At 43.2% G+C, this 14764-nt stretch overlaps 1 protein-coding gene across 4 annotated transcripts; it reads left to right on the top strand.

The window, feature by feature from the left end:
• Positions 1-1034: 1034 nt before the first annotated feature.
• LOC139162098 (RE1-silencing transcription factor B-like) lies at positions 1035-11881 on the top strand. 4 transcript variants are annotated; one of them, XM_070742131.1, is made up of 5 exons: positions 1035-1201; positions 1567-1740; positions 3854-4770; positions 6634-6717; positions 10097-11881. In XM_070742131.1, the coding sequence occupies exons 3-5, from the start codon at positions 3864-3866 to the stop codon at positions 11800-11802; spliced, it is 2697 nt and encodes an 898-aa protein (XP_070598232.1). In that variant the 5' UTR covers positions 1035-1201; positions 1567-1740; positions 3854-3863; the 3' UTR covers positions 11803-11881. The 4 variants fall into 4 exon arrangements, with proteins under 4 accessions (XP_070598232.1, XP_070598233.1, XP_070598234.1 ...); XM_070742132.1 differs by having other exon boundaries at positions 1073-1117; XM_070742133.1 differs by having other exon boundaries at positions 1146-1235.
• Positions 11882-14764: the final 2883 nt, after the last annotated feature.

Genomic DNA, 14764 nt, shown 5'->3' with positions numbered 1-14764 from the left:
AGCTCAGTGGCTGAATTTGTAGAATTCATGTGATTTACACCTTTTGATTTCTGGGTTTGCACACTATGCACAATGGTAAAACACAGCTGGCCAGCTTGTAGTGTGCTGTGTGAACCAACCCATTAAGTTGATTCTTTGAACCGTGATTTTATTTATTTGTGATTTTATTTATTTGTGAAATCCGTACGTCGTCCAACTCCAATTGGAATGATAATTGAAACTATGGGTTAATGTGTTATGTAGTCAATGGCTTAGCCCAGTGTTTCCCAACCTTGGCAACTTGAATATATTTGGACTTCAACTCCCAGAATTCCCCAGCCGGCACTGGCTGGGGAATTCTGGGAGTTGAAGTCCAAATATCTTCAAGTTGCCAAGGTTGGGAAACACTGGCTTAACCAACTGAGTCACATCGAGAAGGGCAGCATAGAAATCTAAATCAATCAATCAATCAAAAAATAAACAAACAAACAAACAAATGTATTTATTTATTTTATCTTGTTGGGGAAATATTGATAATTTATTGCTTTAATGATGTGTCTCAGTTCCAGAAAGTTAATTAAGTACATTGTGGGAACAGGACCAGCATATTTAATACCAGTATGCAGTCCTGGTTTTCCTTTCACCCAAAGTAAAACAAACATAAATTGAGGTTTTTGACTTATGAATCCCTGGATATTGAAATTCAGCAACTGCGCCTAAGTCATGCAATCTGCTTTATGCACCATCTTTTTAAAGGCAATCATAATTCACAGGAGAGTCTCCAGGAGGAGCGAGGCAAGAGCCAGTTTACCTAATTTAAGATGGCACAGCTTTGCTTTTCAATCAAGCTACTTCTCCCACCCACCTCCCTTCCCCCCTTTAGGATACTCCTCTTCTGCTGCCAACCAGGACGTCAAAATAAGCCCCCACACCAACCCCAGACAAGAAAGGGCCACTAAAAAAACATGACTGCGCGTGAGCACCAGACAGGTTTCGAGGCTCCCGACACCGCGCGGGCCAAAACCCTGACCTGGCGTGAGGGGGAGGGGCGGGTCAGGGCAGGGCAGTAATTGGATCGGGTTAGGATGGGCGGGGCCGGCTCTCTCCTCGCGGCGGCGGCTGCCATTGCATGCGCGTGGTGAGCGCTGGAATGCGGGGACCCTTGACTCCCGAGGAGGGCTTTCCCAGGCGAGCGCAGAGAAGGAGAAGAAGCGGGAGAGGTGTAAGGAGCCCACAGCCGGGCTTGGAAAGTTGGGGTGCGCTAGAGGGACGACGAGTACATTCAGCTGGCGGTTTGGAGGAACGCGGGAGCGAGCTTGTGGCGCTGTCCAGGGCTGATCTGGAGGAGGCTTGTTCGTGCTTAGCTTCGGCGCTGTTGCTCATGGGACGGCGGTTGGAGGGGGTGGAGTGAGCGGTTGGGGAAAGCCGAGCCGAGCAGGCGGGGAGGACTTGGCGAGCGGCGGTGCCTCTCAGGAAGGAAGCCCCTGGAAGGAGCCCCAGAGGAGAAGTCTCCCTCTTCTGCCGGGGGAGGCTTGCCACCCCGGTTCCCTTCTCTTCTCACCACGGGCTGTAATTTCCTTGCTGCAGGAAGAAGGGAAGGAAGTTTGGCGGGGAGGAGCCGCCTCCGCCGTCGTCTCCCTCGCTGCGGAGAGTTGCCGAGGAGGAGGCCGCAGCAGCAGGAGGAACAGCAGCCGCCCTGCTTTTTGGAGCTGGACAGCGATTTCTCGTCGTCCCCGCTTTCGGACCCCTTCGCCGCCAGCGGTGAGGTTGAGGGTGGCGGGGGTGACCTTGGGCTCCGAGCCCTGCACGGATGGAGAAGCCCAGAGGCGTTGGTGGGGGTGGTGAGGGGCTCGGAAGTGGGAGTTGGGCCTCGATCGCCTTCTCTCCCCCTCCACGCTTTACCCCCCCCCTCCACCGATGCGGAGCAATGATCGGCTCCTTTCTCGCCTTCCGGAGTCGGGGCGGGGGGGAGCCTCCTTGATCTCCTCGACCCACGCCCTCCGCCTTCTATGGGATCGTGGAGGGAGATCGGGGGCGAAGAGTCGAGGAAGATTCTTGCTTAAGGGTTAGGGGTGGAGTGGGTGGTTCTGGTTTTTTTTTAAGGGGTGGGTTGAGGAGCTCCTGTCGGCACTTCCCCCATTTCTCTTAGATCGGGGAGCTGCTTCAAGGAGGGAGGGGGAAAAAAACAAGTCCCCACCCGCTTTCGCTGCCGCTTTGGGGGGAGGGCGGCCGAGAGAAACTTATGGGCGAATCTCCTTCGTCTTCGGCGACTTTTTCAAGAAAGTTACGGAGGAGCTGGAACTTTTGGGAGGAGAGTTTAAAGCCCCCCCAAAAAAAGGAGGAAAGGAAAAGCGGTAGACGACGCAGCCGCGGAGGCCTTGAGTTTGCCCGAGTTGGAAGCTCTGCTTGCGAGGCAAAGAGTTTTTGCAAAAGAGAGCTTTGTGCTCCTACTTGGTATTTGAGAAAATGGCCGAATGCCTATTTCTGGAATGCAACAGCCGCCGCTGCCGCTGGTTGGCTGGGCTGCAATGGACATTCATAGAGTGAGGGGCTTTTTAGAGTGCAAACTTTTGGACTCCTAACCTTGTGCTTCGTTTAAATATATTTACGGGGTGGGAACTTGGTGGAGCTTCAAAATCAGTTGTACATAGAATCAAGGACTGAAGGCCCCAAAGGTTGCTGCTCTGTTTAAAAGATTCTTTCTGGCTTTTGAAAACTTTCAAGTTGAAATACAGTTCGCTTCCTCTGATAAGAAGCAATTTCAGATATAGATCTGAGAATTACGGATCTTTTTAGGTTTAGACCAGAGCAAGCGAGCATATGTAAATTAAAATCACCCCATGCTGTTAGTTTAATTTCAAGACTGAATAGCCCACCCAGCAGGGTAACAAGGGTTCATGGATTTAATTAGAATCTTACCAAATGCATACTGGTTTAAATGTTTGAAAATAAATTGATCAAATGTGATTATCAAATATTCTTACTGACGTGGATTCCTACATACTATAGTAGTCCTACATACTATAGTAGTCTGGAAACGTTAATTTTCAGCCATTTCATAATGGCTGTGTTCATGTAACATAGTGCACAACAAACTAATGTGACACATTTTAAACCTAGTACATTTTGGGTGAACTCTGCCTGAGTTATTCGTTAATGGTTCAGTGAGTTGTCCAACCACAGAAAATTAGATTAATTCCATAAAATGCTCTGCAAACATAGTAAGTGGCTATGAGGTTTTGTTTTTGTTTTGGTTTAGCCTAGCATGATATGCAGACAAGGCCATTATGGTTTGTGCAACAACTATAGTTAAAAGTTCTGGTTGAACATATGTGATCCCAGCCAGTGTTTTAAATAAAAGTTGCATAGGACCTTATTTACAGTTATATTGCTTGAAATCTAATTTCAGCAGCAATATATAGTACATAATAAATACATTTTTACACCAGGCAACTGATAATTGTATTACGCTATTAAGTACTGCCAGTAAAATACAGGGCAGTCAACTTTGCCTCATAGAAGTTAATTTATGTATAGGCATGATTCAAGATAAGTGAAAAATCACAGTTAAGAAATGGACATTTGAGCATTATCTTTAATTAGCTCATCTCTATGACCTTTATTAACCATGGTTTTAGATTATTTATTCTTTCTTTCCCTGTAGAAGTTTTATGTAATTGAAGTTAACTCGGGTGTTCTAGGTTTTTACCGTACTTAATGGAAATAGTTTTAATTTTATTTAGATTTTATTGGCAGCCATGTTGTGTTTTTTTGTTATGTACAAAAGAGACCAGTGAGTATAGTATGGTTTACTTACAAAATTCATCTTAAAAGTATGGTTTGTTAATTTACCAATTGTTTCTTTTTTTAACAGAATTATTGTTATGACAATGCAAGTGTTGGGTCAATCTGGTGGCAGCAGCCTATTTTCTAGCAATACTAACCTTAACATGGCACTGTCAAACGACATGTATGACTTTTCTGAACTTTCCAAAGCTGAAGTGGCAGCACCTCAACTTATTATGCTGGCAAATGTGGCCCTCACGGGCGAAGTTAATGGCAACTGTTGTGATTATATGGTTGGTGAGGAGAGGCAAATGGCTGAACTGACAACCGTGGGTAACACCAATTTTTCAGACAGTGATGGAGAAGGAATGGATGATTCACAAAGAGCAGAGAATGACTCTGAAGAAATAGAAGATATAGACATAGACCTTATTACTCCTGAGGTTCATGATGCGGAAGCAACTGGACTATCAGAGTCTACTGTTCCTCACTCTTCTGATCAAGAAAAAGTCTTTTCATTGGAAGCACAAGATGCTCAGGGGAGCATAGATGACAAAAGTAAGGGTTTGAAGAACAAACCATTTCGTTGCAAGCCATGCCAGTATGAGGCAGAGTCTGAGGAAGAGTTTGTCCATCATATTCGGGTACACAGTGCCAAGAAATTCATTGTAGAAGAAAAAGCTGAGAAGCATGGCCAGGTTGAAGAAAATGACACTAGCACTACAGAGGAAATTGATTTTTCTAAGGGGCCTATAAGATGTGATCGCTGTGGTTATAACACTAACAGATATGATCATTATTTGGCTCACTTGAAGCACCACAACAAAGCAGGAGAAAATGAAAGAGTCTATAAATGCACTATCTGTACATATACAACAGTCAGTGAATATCATTGGAAGAAGCACCTAAGAAACCATTTTCCACGAAAAGTATATACATGCTCACAGTGCTCCTACTTTTCGGATCGGAAGAATAACTACGTGCAGCATATTCGAACTCATACAGGTATGTGTTGCAGCTTTTTGAAATCTGTTAATGAGCAATTGTATAGATTATATTTGCAACATTCATTCCATCAAACTAACAGTCCTCTGGGTCTGCTTTATAGCTAGAGCCTTTTGGAGTAGATTTGAAGTTGATCGATGGAAAAAGGGATATCTCCCATTGTGAATGGAAGTGATTTCAATACCTAATGTAGGGAAAATAAAATTGTCCACCTACCAGGCATACTGTGTTCCTACTGAAAGCCGTATAATACATTTCGGGACTGGAACAGCCTTTCAATTTAATGCACCATAACTATTCCAGAGCAGTCAATTTATTTAATATTTATTGTTGATATATACTATCTACTACATTCTTGATGTAAAATGTTGTTATGGTTTCTAACTTAGAGGATGTTTAGGATTGGACCAATTTAAGAAAAAACATTTGCAATAGCTGTTAACTAAATAGGATGTTCTGAAAAATCAAAGTGGTAGTCATGGCAGTGAGATTGAAATTTGCTCCCTTTTGTATACAGTGGTACCTCAAGATACGAACCCCTCGTCTTGCGAACAACTCGAGATACGAACCCGGGGTTCAGAAAAAATTTGCCTCTTCTTACGAACTTTTTTCGTGTTACGAACGCCAAACCCGAACTTCCGGGTTCGGCGTTCGGGAGGCTGCTGGGAAGCCCCCTGGCTGTTTTAAAAGGTGACAGCCGGGCGGCAGCATTTTTTTGCGGGGGTTTTTTTTGGTTGCACGGATTAATTGACTTTACATGTTTCCTATGGGAAACAATGTTTCGTCTTACGAACCTTTCGTCTTACGAACCTCCCCCTGGAACCAATTAGGTTCATAAGACGAGGTATGACTGTATGTGTTTTCACATCCTTGTATAAATAGGTGGAACTTTGGTTGCATTGTTGCTACTGTCATCTTGACATTTTGGACTACCCCTATGGGTGCCCATGTTATAAACTTCCAGAAGTACTAAGATGGAAAAAGAATGATATTGAATTAAGCTTTGAGTTGATCTAGCAAATAATAATTGGTTTGGATTTAAGTTTAGGTTTGTTAAGGTAAATTAGATATAAACTACATTTAGCTTGATTTTACCTTTAACTAACTGATACTAACACAATTTATATAAAGCTTTTCTTTTCATTCTTCACTGATTTTATGATTGTATTTGTTCATTGAAGAAAAATGGTTGCTTTTATAATTTGAGGTAAATAGGATACGTTCAGTATGCAAAGTCATGAAAATATTATTTCTTATGAGTCACTCTATTACTCAAATCTTATGAGCCATCCATTCCCAGTTTCTTCCAAGTCCTCCTATTTGCAATGAGAGTTTAGAAGAAATAAGAAACTGGGAGAGTCTTCTATTCTTTTTTATTAGGAAGTAAGAGTTTTGTTTGATACAGGAACTTACGATCCTAGAGTACAATCCCTGTTTCCCCCAGTTTTAAAGTAACAGAGCAGAGCAGTCTACCAATTGTGCAGTGATTTTCACTGTCTCTGTCATTCTAAAGTTAGGAAAGGAGGGGTGATGATTGCTGGTCAATCATGTGATGACTGTGAAAACTATAATGTGTAGGTGGGAGGAAGGGCAGTTTGGAAGCTTCTGAGGGAGAGCATTTTCTAACAGTGCTCAAGCACGCATGCTTAGCCGAGTTTTCCTGCTGCAGAAAAATATTTATTTTGTATTCCTGGATAACAGCTAGGTTTACAAAGCAAGAGAATTACTTTTTAGGTGAAATATGGCAGCTTGTGAATGTGATAGGATTATTAATGTTTGCAGTATTTGCCAGCTATGTTGAATTCTGGGAAAATAATTATGACAACAGATTTTATACTTAATTTTAATGCTCTGTTTTCACAGGCGAGCGTCCCTACCGATGTTCTATGTGTCCTTATTCAAGTTCTCAGAAGACTCATTTAACGAGACATATGCGTACTCATTCAGGTTGGTAAAAAGGCAGTTCCAAAGAATTAAGATGGTATTTTAATACAAGCAAGGTTGCAGGCAGCATTTCAGAGTTTTCCATATTAAAGCTAGCAATGCAGGGCTACATCAGCCAAGAAAAAGAAAAAACAGAAAGCAATTATTTTATGGTGCTAATTTCTGTTAAGTATCACATATGTTTGTTGATGTTCAGACTTTAAGCCTTTTAGGAAGATAAATGTTAATTCTTGATTAGATGTAAAATTCAGTCTGCATTATTTTCTCAAATCCTATAGAAAATATTCACTATTTTGGGAACAGTTTTATATATTTTATGCATCAGAACACATAAAGTGCTTTCTAAAATGGGAAGGTGATAGATATATTTGGTTATCATATGGATTGTGGGAAGGTCTGACATTTGAGGGTATACCATGTTGCTGACCTGATCTTAAATTACATATTGCAGTATTAATTATCTATATTATATATGAATTGGTTACACTGCAAAATAATGCCTTATTGAAAAGTTCTGAGGAAAAAAACCACTATTATAGACAGTATAAAAGTAACAGTTGCTGATGTAGCAGCAGCAGTTTCTGTAGCCTGGCCCTTGGATTCTTTGCTGACCCACAGAGCCTTTGTTTTTGGTGTTACTGGCTCTGTAGCAGCTGCAATTTGCTTTTTAGAGTAGGAGCACAATTCATTATGGGGAGATAGAGATGCTGTAACCATCATCTCTAAGCTTAGAATTGAGTGAGTGGTATATATCTGTGATGGTGAACCTATGGCATGTGTGCCATTAGTGGCACACAGCCCTCTCCACAGGCACACAAGCTCCACTTGATTGACCAGCTCAGCTGCACTGCGCATGAGCAAGTGCCTTGCCGTTGGCCAGTTGATTTTTGGGTCAGACAAACTCATGCTTTCTCCTCACTTTCTGCAGTCCATGTCTTCCCAGATCTCTGGTCTATTTTGGGCCTCCCCTAATCCCTGAAGCCCCCCACCATACCCCCATCTACCTGGAGCTCCCTCTAAACCAGTGTTTCCCAACCTTTTTTGAGCCGCGGCACATTATTCATATTTTCAAAATCCTGGGGAACACTGAACGGGGGGGCGGGGGCGCGCGGGGTTGGGTGGGTAAAGAAAAGTTTGGACAAAAACAAATATCTCTTCCACCATTTCACTCTATTTCTCCCTCCCTCTTTCTCTTCCTTCCTTCCCTTCTTTCTCTCTCTCCATCCCACTTTCTTTCTTTCTTCCTCTCTTTTTTGCTCTCTTTCTCTCCCTCCTTCCCTCCCTCTATGTCTTTCCCTCTCCCTTGCTCTCTCTCTGCCTCTCTTGCTATCTCTCTTTCATTCTCTCTCTTTCTTTCTCTCTCTTTCTGTCTCTCTTGCTATGTCTCTTTCTCTCTCTTTCTCTCTCTCTCTCTCTGTCTCTCTTGCTATCTCTTTGTCTCTCTCTCTCTCTTGCTTTCTCTTTATCTCTCTCTTGCTATCTCTTTTTCTTTTTCTCTCTCTCTCTCTTACTATGTCTCTCTTTCTCTCTCTCTCTGTCTCCCTTCCTCTTTCCTTTCTATCTCTCCCTCCCTCTTTTCTCCCTCCCTCTGTCCTTTCTATCTCTTTTCTTTCTATCTCTCCCTCCCTCTTTCCTCCCTCCCTCTTTCCTTTCTATCTCTCCCTCCCTCTTTCCTCCCTCCCTCTTTCCTTTCTATCTCTCCCTCCCTCTTTCCTCCCTCCCTCTTTCCTTTCTATCTCTTTTCTTTCTATCTCTCCCTCCCTCTTTCCTCCCTCCCTCTTTCCTTTCTATCTCTCCCTCCCTCCCTCTTTCCTTTCTATCTTTCTCTCCGTCCCTCAGCGGCGGCAAAGAAGAAGGAAGGCAGGCTGCAGAGGGCACCGAGGACAAGAGCGCTCGCTCGCTCCCTCGCCCTCTGACTTCCCTCCCTCGCTGCTGAAGGGAGGAGCGCGGGCACGCTGCAAGAAGTTTTTTTTTGCTTTTTTTTCCTTCCCCCGCCTCACGGGAGAGAGTGAGAGAGAGAAAGAGCAGCGCCCTGTCAGTTCCGAGCGCAGCCAGGAAAAGCGGCCTCGAGCCGAGTGCGAACTGCGGGATGCAGCAAAGGACTCCTTGTCAACCAAAAAAGGGTGGGGGTGGCAAAGGCAAAACCTGGGAGGCGGGGAAGGGAAGAGCGGGAGACCCCCAGACAGAACGGCTGAGGGGAAGGAAAGACGGAAGGAGGGAGGGATTGAGAAGCGAAGCCAGGGAGGGCTGAGAGAAAAGGGGAGCGGCGCGTGAGAGAGAGGGGCGGGGAGGGGTGGGCATTCCCGAAACGGATGGAGAAAGCCCTCTCTCGCAGCGAAAGCGCTCCCAGCCAGGGGGCTGCGATAGAGGGCTGGGAGCGCTTTTGTCCTGAGGAGCTGAAGCTGCAGCCACCGCCGCCGCGAGAGAAGTCGCGCCCCAAAACAGGGGGCGGCGGCGGAGGAGAGGGGGAAGATCGGGCGGGGAGCTTTGCGGCACACCTGCCTGTGTCTCGCGGCACACTAGTGTGCCGCGGCACACCGGTTGGGAAACGCTGCTCTAAACAACCAGTGATTCTATTTTAATGATGGCATGTGACATCTCATTTTATGACCATTTCACTCCAGTCCAGTTGTGGTCGTAGGTTGAAGACTATCTGTATGGACTTCTACTTTTACTGTAAACATTCCCCATTGTTCCTTCAATTTGGTCTGTTCACATGTGAGTGTTATTGTCTATTTGGGAGAATAACACCAGAAGAGTGATATCAGCACAGTTGAAGGAAACTGCATTTGCATAATTACAAAAAACAAACAAACCCACAAACTATTTACCCCTATTCAGTTTGCTCAGCTACGTAATTTTGCAAACATTTTGAAACAATATGGAAGTTAAATTACAGCAGTTTATTCATCATTTTTGCCCAGAATATTAAAGTATTCCTTATTTCCAAATGGTTGGATATACAGTCTAAGTATTAAAATATTATGTTGCCGGGAGTGGGGTGGGGAAACTGTTATTCCTTCATTGAGAGTATATTTTCTTTTGGGGTATGTACAATAATTGTGTAAGATAATTATTCACCTATAATTTCCATTTTTCTACATTGCTTTCAATGGACCAGTTTGGTTTGGATTCCAAATGCTAATAATACTATAGAGTGACCTTCTGGTATGTATATAACATAGATGGAATGTCTAATGATTTCTTGCATGGTTGTTTTCTTTCTTGTATTTTGTTGCTTTTTGTGAACATGTTAAGTGGAAAATCAAATTATTCTTAAATGCAAGAAGTTCAATAGCATGATGAACTGTATAAATCTGTAGCTGTACATAATTTTTGATTTGTAATGTAATGGTTATTAATTGCTTCTTCCTTGCTTTAGGTGAGAAGCCATTTAAATGTGAACAGTGCAGCTATGTGGCATCAAACCAGCATGAAGTGACTCGACATGCAAGGCAGGTTCATGATGGGCCCAAACCATTGGCTTGCCCCCACTGTGATTATAAAACAGCTGACAGAAGCAATTTCAAGAAGCACGTTGAACTCCATGTCAGCCCTCGTCAGTTCCTTTGCCCAGTTTGTGAATATGCTGCATCCAAGAAATGTAACTTGCAGTATCACATCAAATCCAGGCACCCTGACTGCTGTGATATCACAATGGATGTCTCAAAAGTAAGATTAAGAACTAAGAAGAATGAAGTTAACACCTCTGAGAACATTAACACAGAGAGTAAACTAGAAGAGGAACAAACAAAAAAAGAGTTGACTGAAAAGAAAAATGAGAGAGCTGTAAAAGAAGAGAAAAAAGAGAGTTTGTCAAAAGATAAGAAACCAACTAGTAGTGCGAGTGTAGGCCAGATCACAACAAGAAGCCGCAAAATAATTGATGAAAGAAAGGAAGAAAGTATGAAAATGGAAAAAACTAATAAAGTTAAGGCGGCAAAAAGAAAAGCAGAGGATAGCTCCATCTCACAGACAAACAATTCATCAAGTGATATTGATGAAGTAGTGGGAAAGAAAAAGAAAACCGAATCACCTAAGAGTCAGGATGAAAGCAAATTGGAGGTGACCAAAAAGTCAAATTCTTGCTCTAGGAAAAATAAAAGGGAATATTTGAAGAATAAAACTGCTAAGAACAATAACACTTCTAATAGCAGAAAGATTGCAGATGAAGCTTCTGATCCTGAAGAATGTTTTCCTGCCCGTAAAAAACAAAGGAAGACATATGATACTTCTTCCAGTGAGCAGGAACCTGTGCTTCCCATTGAGGGAGAGAATCAATTTGCACCTGAAAATAACATATATCAAGAGCTACAGGAACAGCAGGTGGACACAAATATCCCAGAAGAGATCGAAACCCAGGAAATATTGACAGGGCAAGAGGAGATTGCAAAAGATGTTTCAGAGAATAACACTGAAACAGGACTGGCAGTTATGCCTGGGACCAGCTCTAAGGATTCAGATGCCAACGTGGAAACAGAAGAAATGGATATTTCATCAGATTTATGCCAAGATATTGAGATGACAGAAATCTGTGAGATGGGAAGTGTGACTGATCCAGAAATCTGTGAGATGGAAAGTGTGACTGATCCAGATTTAGTACAAGAAATACCATCAGTGCAAACATGCGACAAAGAGATAATGAGTAACGCACATCAAGAAGATGTGTGTTCTACACAACAATTACAGGCTGAAGACCCAGCAGGAGCTCAACCTTGCCAAACCCCAGAAAAACAGGCACACAATACTGGAGCAGATTTGGCTTCATCATCACCAAGTCGCACAGCAGTGAATGAAAATCAAGACGTGGAAGAGGACGAAGGTATCCATAGTCATGATGGCAGCGATATAAGTGATGAAATATCAGAAGTTAGTTATGATTCTGGATTAAATGGTGCTCGGATGGCCCAAGAAAAACCAGGTCAGAAATCATCCCAAGCAGTACCAGAGGCTAAGCCTACAATGCAGAACTATGTGTGTATATTTTGTGACCGGTCTTTTAAAGAAAAGGAGGAATACGTTAATCATCTGAATCGACATTTGGTAAATGTATACTATCTTGAGCAAGAAACAATGGAGCAAGATTAACCAAACACAGTTTAATGACAATTTATTCCTTTTTTGTAAAATCTTCCAGAGCTTAGGTACAGTTCTTGTAGAATTTTTGCTTAAGCTCAGTTTGCTTTTACTATTAAGTTGTTGGTTGGTTATTTCCCCTGTCCTTAATTAACTACTTGTTTCTCTTTGATTAGAGAAGGCAAATGGGATATGAAATGTTGTGGCTTACAAAGCTGACAAAAGTCATTGAGATAGTGTCCTTGAATCACTTGCATGTTTCTGTTGACTTGCAATAAATATATATGTACAGCTTCATAGGTTTAGGAATGGACAGCCCAGGGCAATATTCATGGGAGTTGCTCCTGTACAAGCTCTTTAGGAATGAGCTGAAAATGCTTAGAAGTATGCAAAACCACTGTCACGTTCTTGCAGAGGTCTGTTTATTTCCATAGAGCTTGAATTGTAGATGGAACAGTTGATTAAGTTCCAAGTCTGTGCCTGTCCATTTAACAAATTGCAAGGTTTAACATGAAAAAGTCTTGGGCATATTCTATTCCTCTCTTTCACCTAATAATTGGAGAAAGTAAAATATCATTCAGAGTTTACTTCAACGTGCTATATTTCTCATGACCTAATCTAGAACTCCTTCTTGAGTCCCATTTATGCACACTTGCCTTGCCACAGTATATAATTATTTTACTGTTACGCAATTTTGTGCCATTGCAATGGATGAACACAAGAACATGGATAAAAACAATTGTTTGAGTATATCCTATATGTTCAAGTGTGTTCGTATGTTTCTGATTATCAGAGTGCTTGCCAGTTCCCCAGTGGGGATGTTCTATATATAGATTGCGTGATCAGGGAGGCACCAATTTTAATAACTTATTCCATGCAGAACCTCTTCCTTGAAAAGGTGAGCATGAATTTTGGATACAAAATCCTGAGGCTGCTGATCCATGATTAATAACTCCTTGAAAATTTGCCAAGTATGCAGGCCATGTTTGATAACAAAGTTGTTATATAAATGGAATCTTAGAAATACAAAAAAACATATAACTTTGATGCTCCTAGTAGAATCTGCTTTGGTTCTTGTTTATCTTAATGTGTTAGTATGGTGAGTGCTTAAAAAACTCAGCTGTACACGAAACACAATGGCTTATTTTGTAAAAAGAGCACTTTTGGGGGAAAATGAGGTTTACTAGCAGTAAAAATTTATATTTGCATATAAATTTCAGGTCCCCCAATCAAGATCAGCAAGCCAAAATCTTGAAGTTCTTTCCATCTATTGATTGGTGAATCCATAATTTGGTAAATACTTCTATAACAAGGTCATTTCCTTTTGTGCTTTAAGATGAGAAAAATGTTGCACATAATTGTTTTATCTTTACCTATGCAGTTTACGTCTTTAAAAATTTAGTATTTTTGTTGTATATGTACATTTTATATATGCATGTTTAGTTTTGTTAAATCATTTTCTTCCCTTAATGTTGACACTTTGAGATTTGTTGCTTATCATGGCCAGTATTGTCTGCTTCTTTTGATTTCCTGATTCTATGTTGGTTGATAACCTATACAATTGCTTTAATACTTTTAATGATATCATTTTGGACAAATATTTCTGTACATTTCTGATTTAACTGTTAAGGGTTCCACAAATAAGTCTTGTGTTCCTACCATATTAGCTTCAATAGAATTGCGTATGGGGCTCTCTCTAATGAAAGTTTTGAACTCATCCTTCTATTGGGGAGGTTATTTAAACTTAAATCCATATGTAAATTTCTATTTAGAAGAGCTTTCTTAATTAGGAAAAAAACCATGGTAATTTTTTTATTTTTAAAATGTATTTAAAGAAGCCATCTTTAAATAAAAGCTCCGCTTCCGCCCCAGCTTCTCAATCCTTCCCCTTTAATTCTTGTAGCGTTGGTACGCTCCACTTGAAGAGCCTTACTGCCCCCGCTGCCGCCAATTTTCTTGCCGCCGATTTCGCTGCTGCAGGTCCCTTAGCTGTTTGGCGGCCCATGTGTCTTCAGTTGGCTGCCGTGGCGGTCGGAGGTGCAGTCTGGGCAGTGGCGATCAAGGCTCAGCCCCCTCGCCGGACCCATCTTCTTTATGCGTCGGCGCCGCTTGGGGAGGAGCCCTCGGTGGCTATGGGCGAGCCTCCAGATTCGGAGGCAGAAGACAGCCCGATGGATGGGTGGCTACCCGCCTGCAGCAGCAAAGGGGGCCGACGGTTTCGGCTGGTCAGCGTTGGGAGCTGCTCCTCCGCTTTTGTGATGCCACCGCCAATTTTGCTGCCACTGATTTCACTGCCGCCGGCTGTCTGGCGGCCCACATGTTGGGCTGCCGGACAGCGGAGAGGCCAGGCGGCACTGAAATCGGTGGCAGAAAAATTGGCGGTGGCATCCCGAAAGTGGGGGAGCAGCTCCCGATGCTGACCAGCCCAAACTGTCGGCCCCCTTTGCTGCTGCAGGCGGGTAGCCACCCATCCGTTGGGCTGTTTTCTGCCTCGCCCATGGCCACAAGGGCTCCTCCCCAAGCGGCGCCGGCGCCTAAAGAAAATGGGTCCGGTGAGGGGGCTGAGTCTTGGCCACCACTGCCCAGATTGCACCTCCGGCCGCGGCGGTGGACAACAGAAGACATGTTGGCCGCCAAACAGCTGAGGGACCCTGCAGCGGCGAAATCGGCGGCAGGAAAATTAGCGGCAGCGGGGGCAGTAAGGCTCTTTGAGTGGAGCGTACCAACGCTCCAAGAATTAAAGGGGAAGTATCGGGAAGCTGGGGTGGAAGCGGAGCTTTTATTTAAAGACGGCTTCTTTAAATACATTTTAAAAATAAAAAAAATATCTGCGGCGGCAGAGATCCTGTGAGCCGCCAAACAGCTGAGGGGCCTGGCAGCGGCAAAATTGGCGGCAGCAGCAGCAATAGCAGATATGTGCGGGCCGCCGAGCAGCTGAGATGCATGGCCACTCCAGCCTCTGCCGCCACCACCT

Source organism: Erythrolamprus reginae, chromosome 2 (assembly GCF_031021105.1).
Source record: "Erythrolamprus reginae isolate rEryReg1 chromosome 2, rEryReg1.hap1, whole genome shotgun sequence".
Taxonomy (NCBI): Eukaryota; Metazoa; Chordata; class Lepidosauria; order Squamata; family Dipsadidae; genus Erythrolamprus; species Erythrolamprus reginae.
This window is presented reverse-complemented; position numbering and strand designations above follow the sequence as displayed.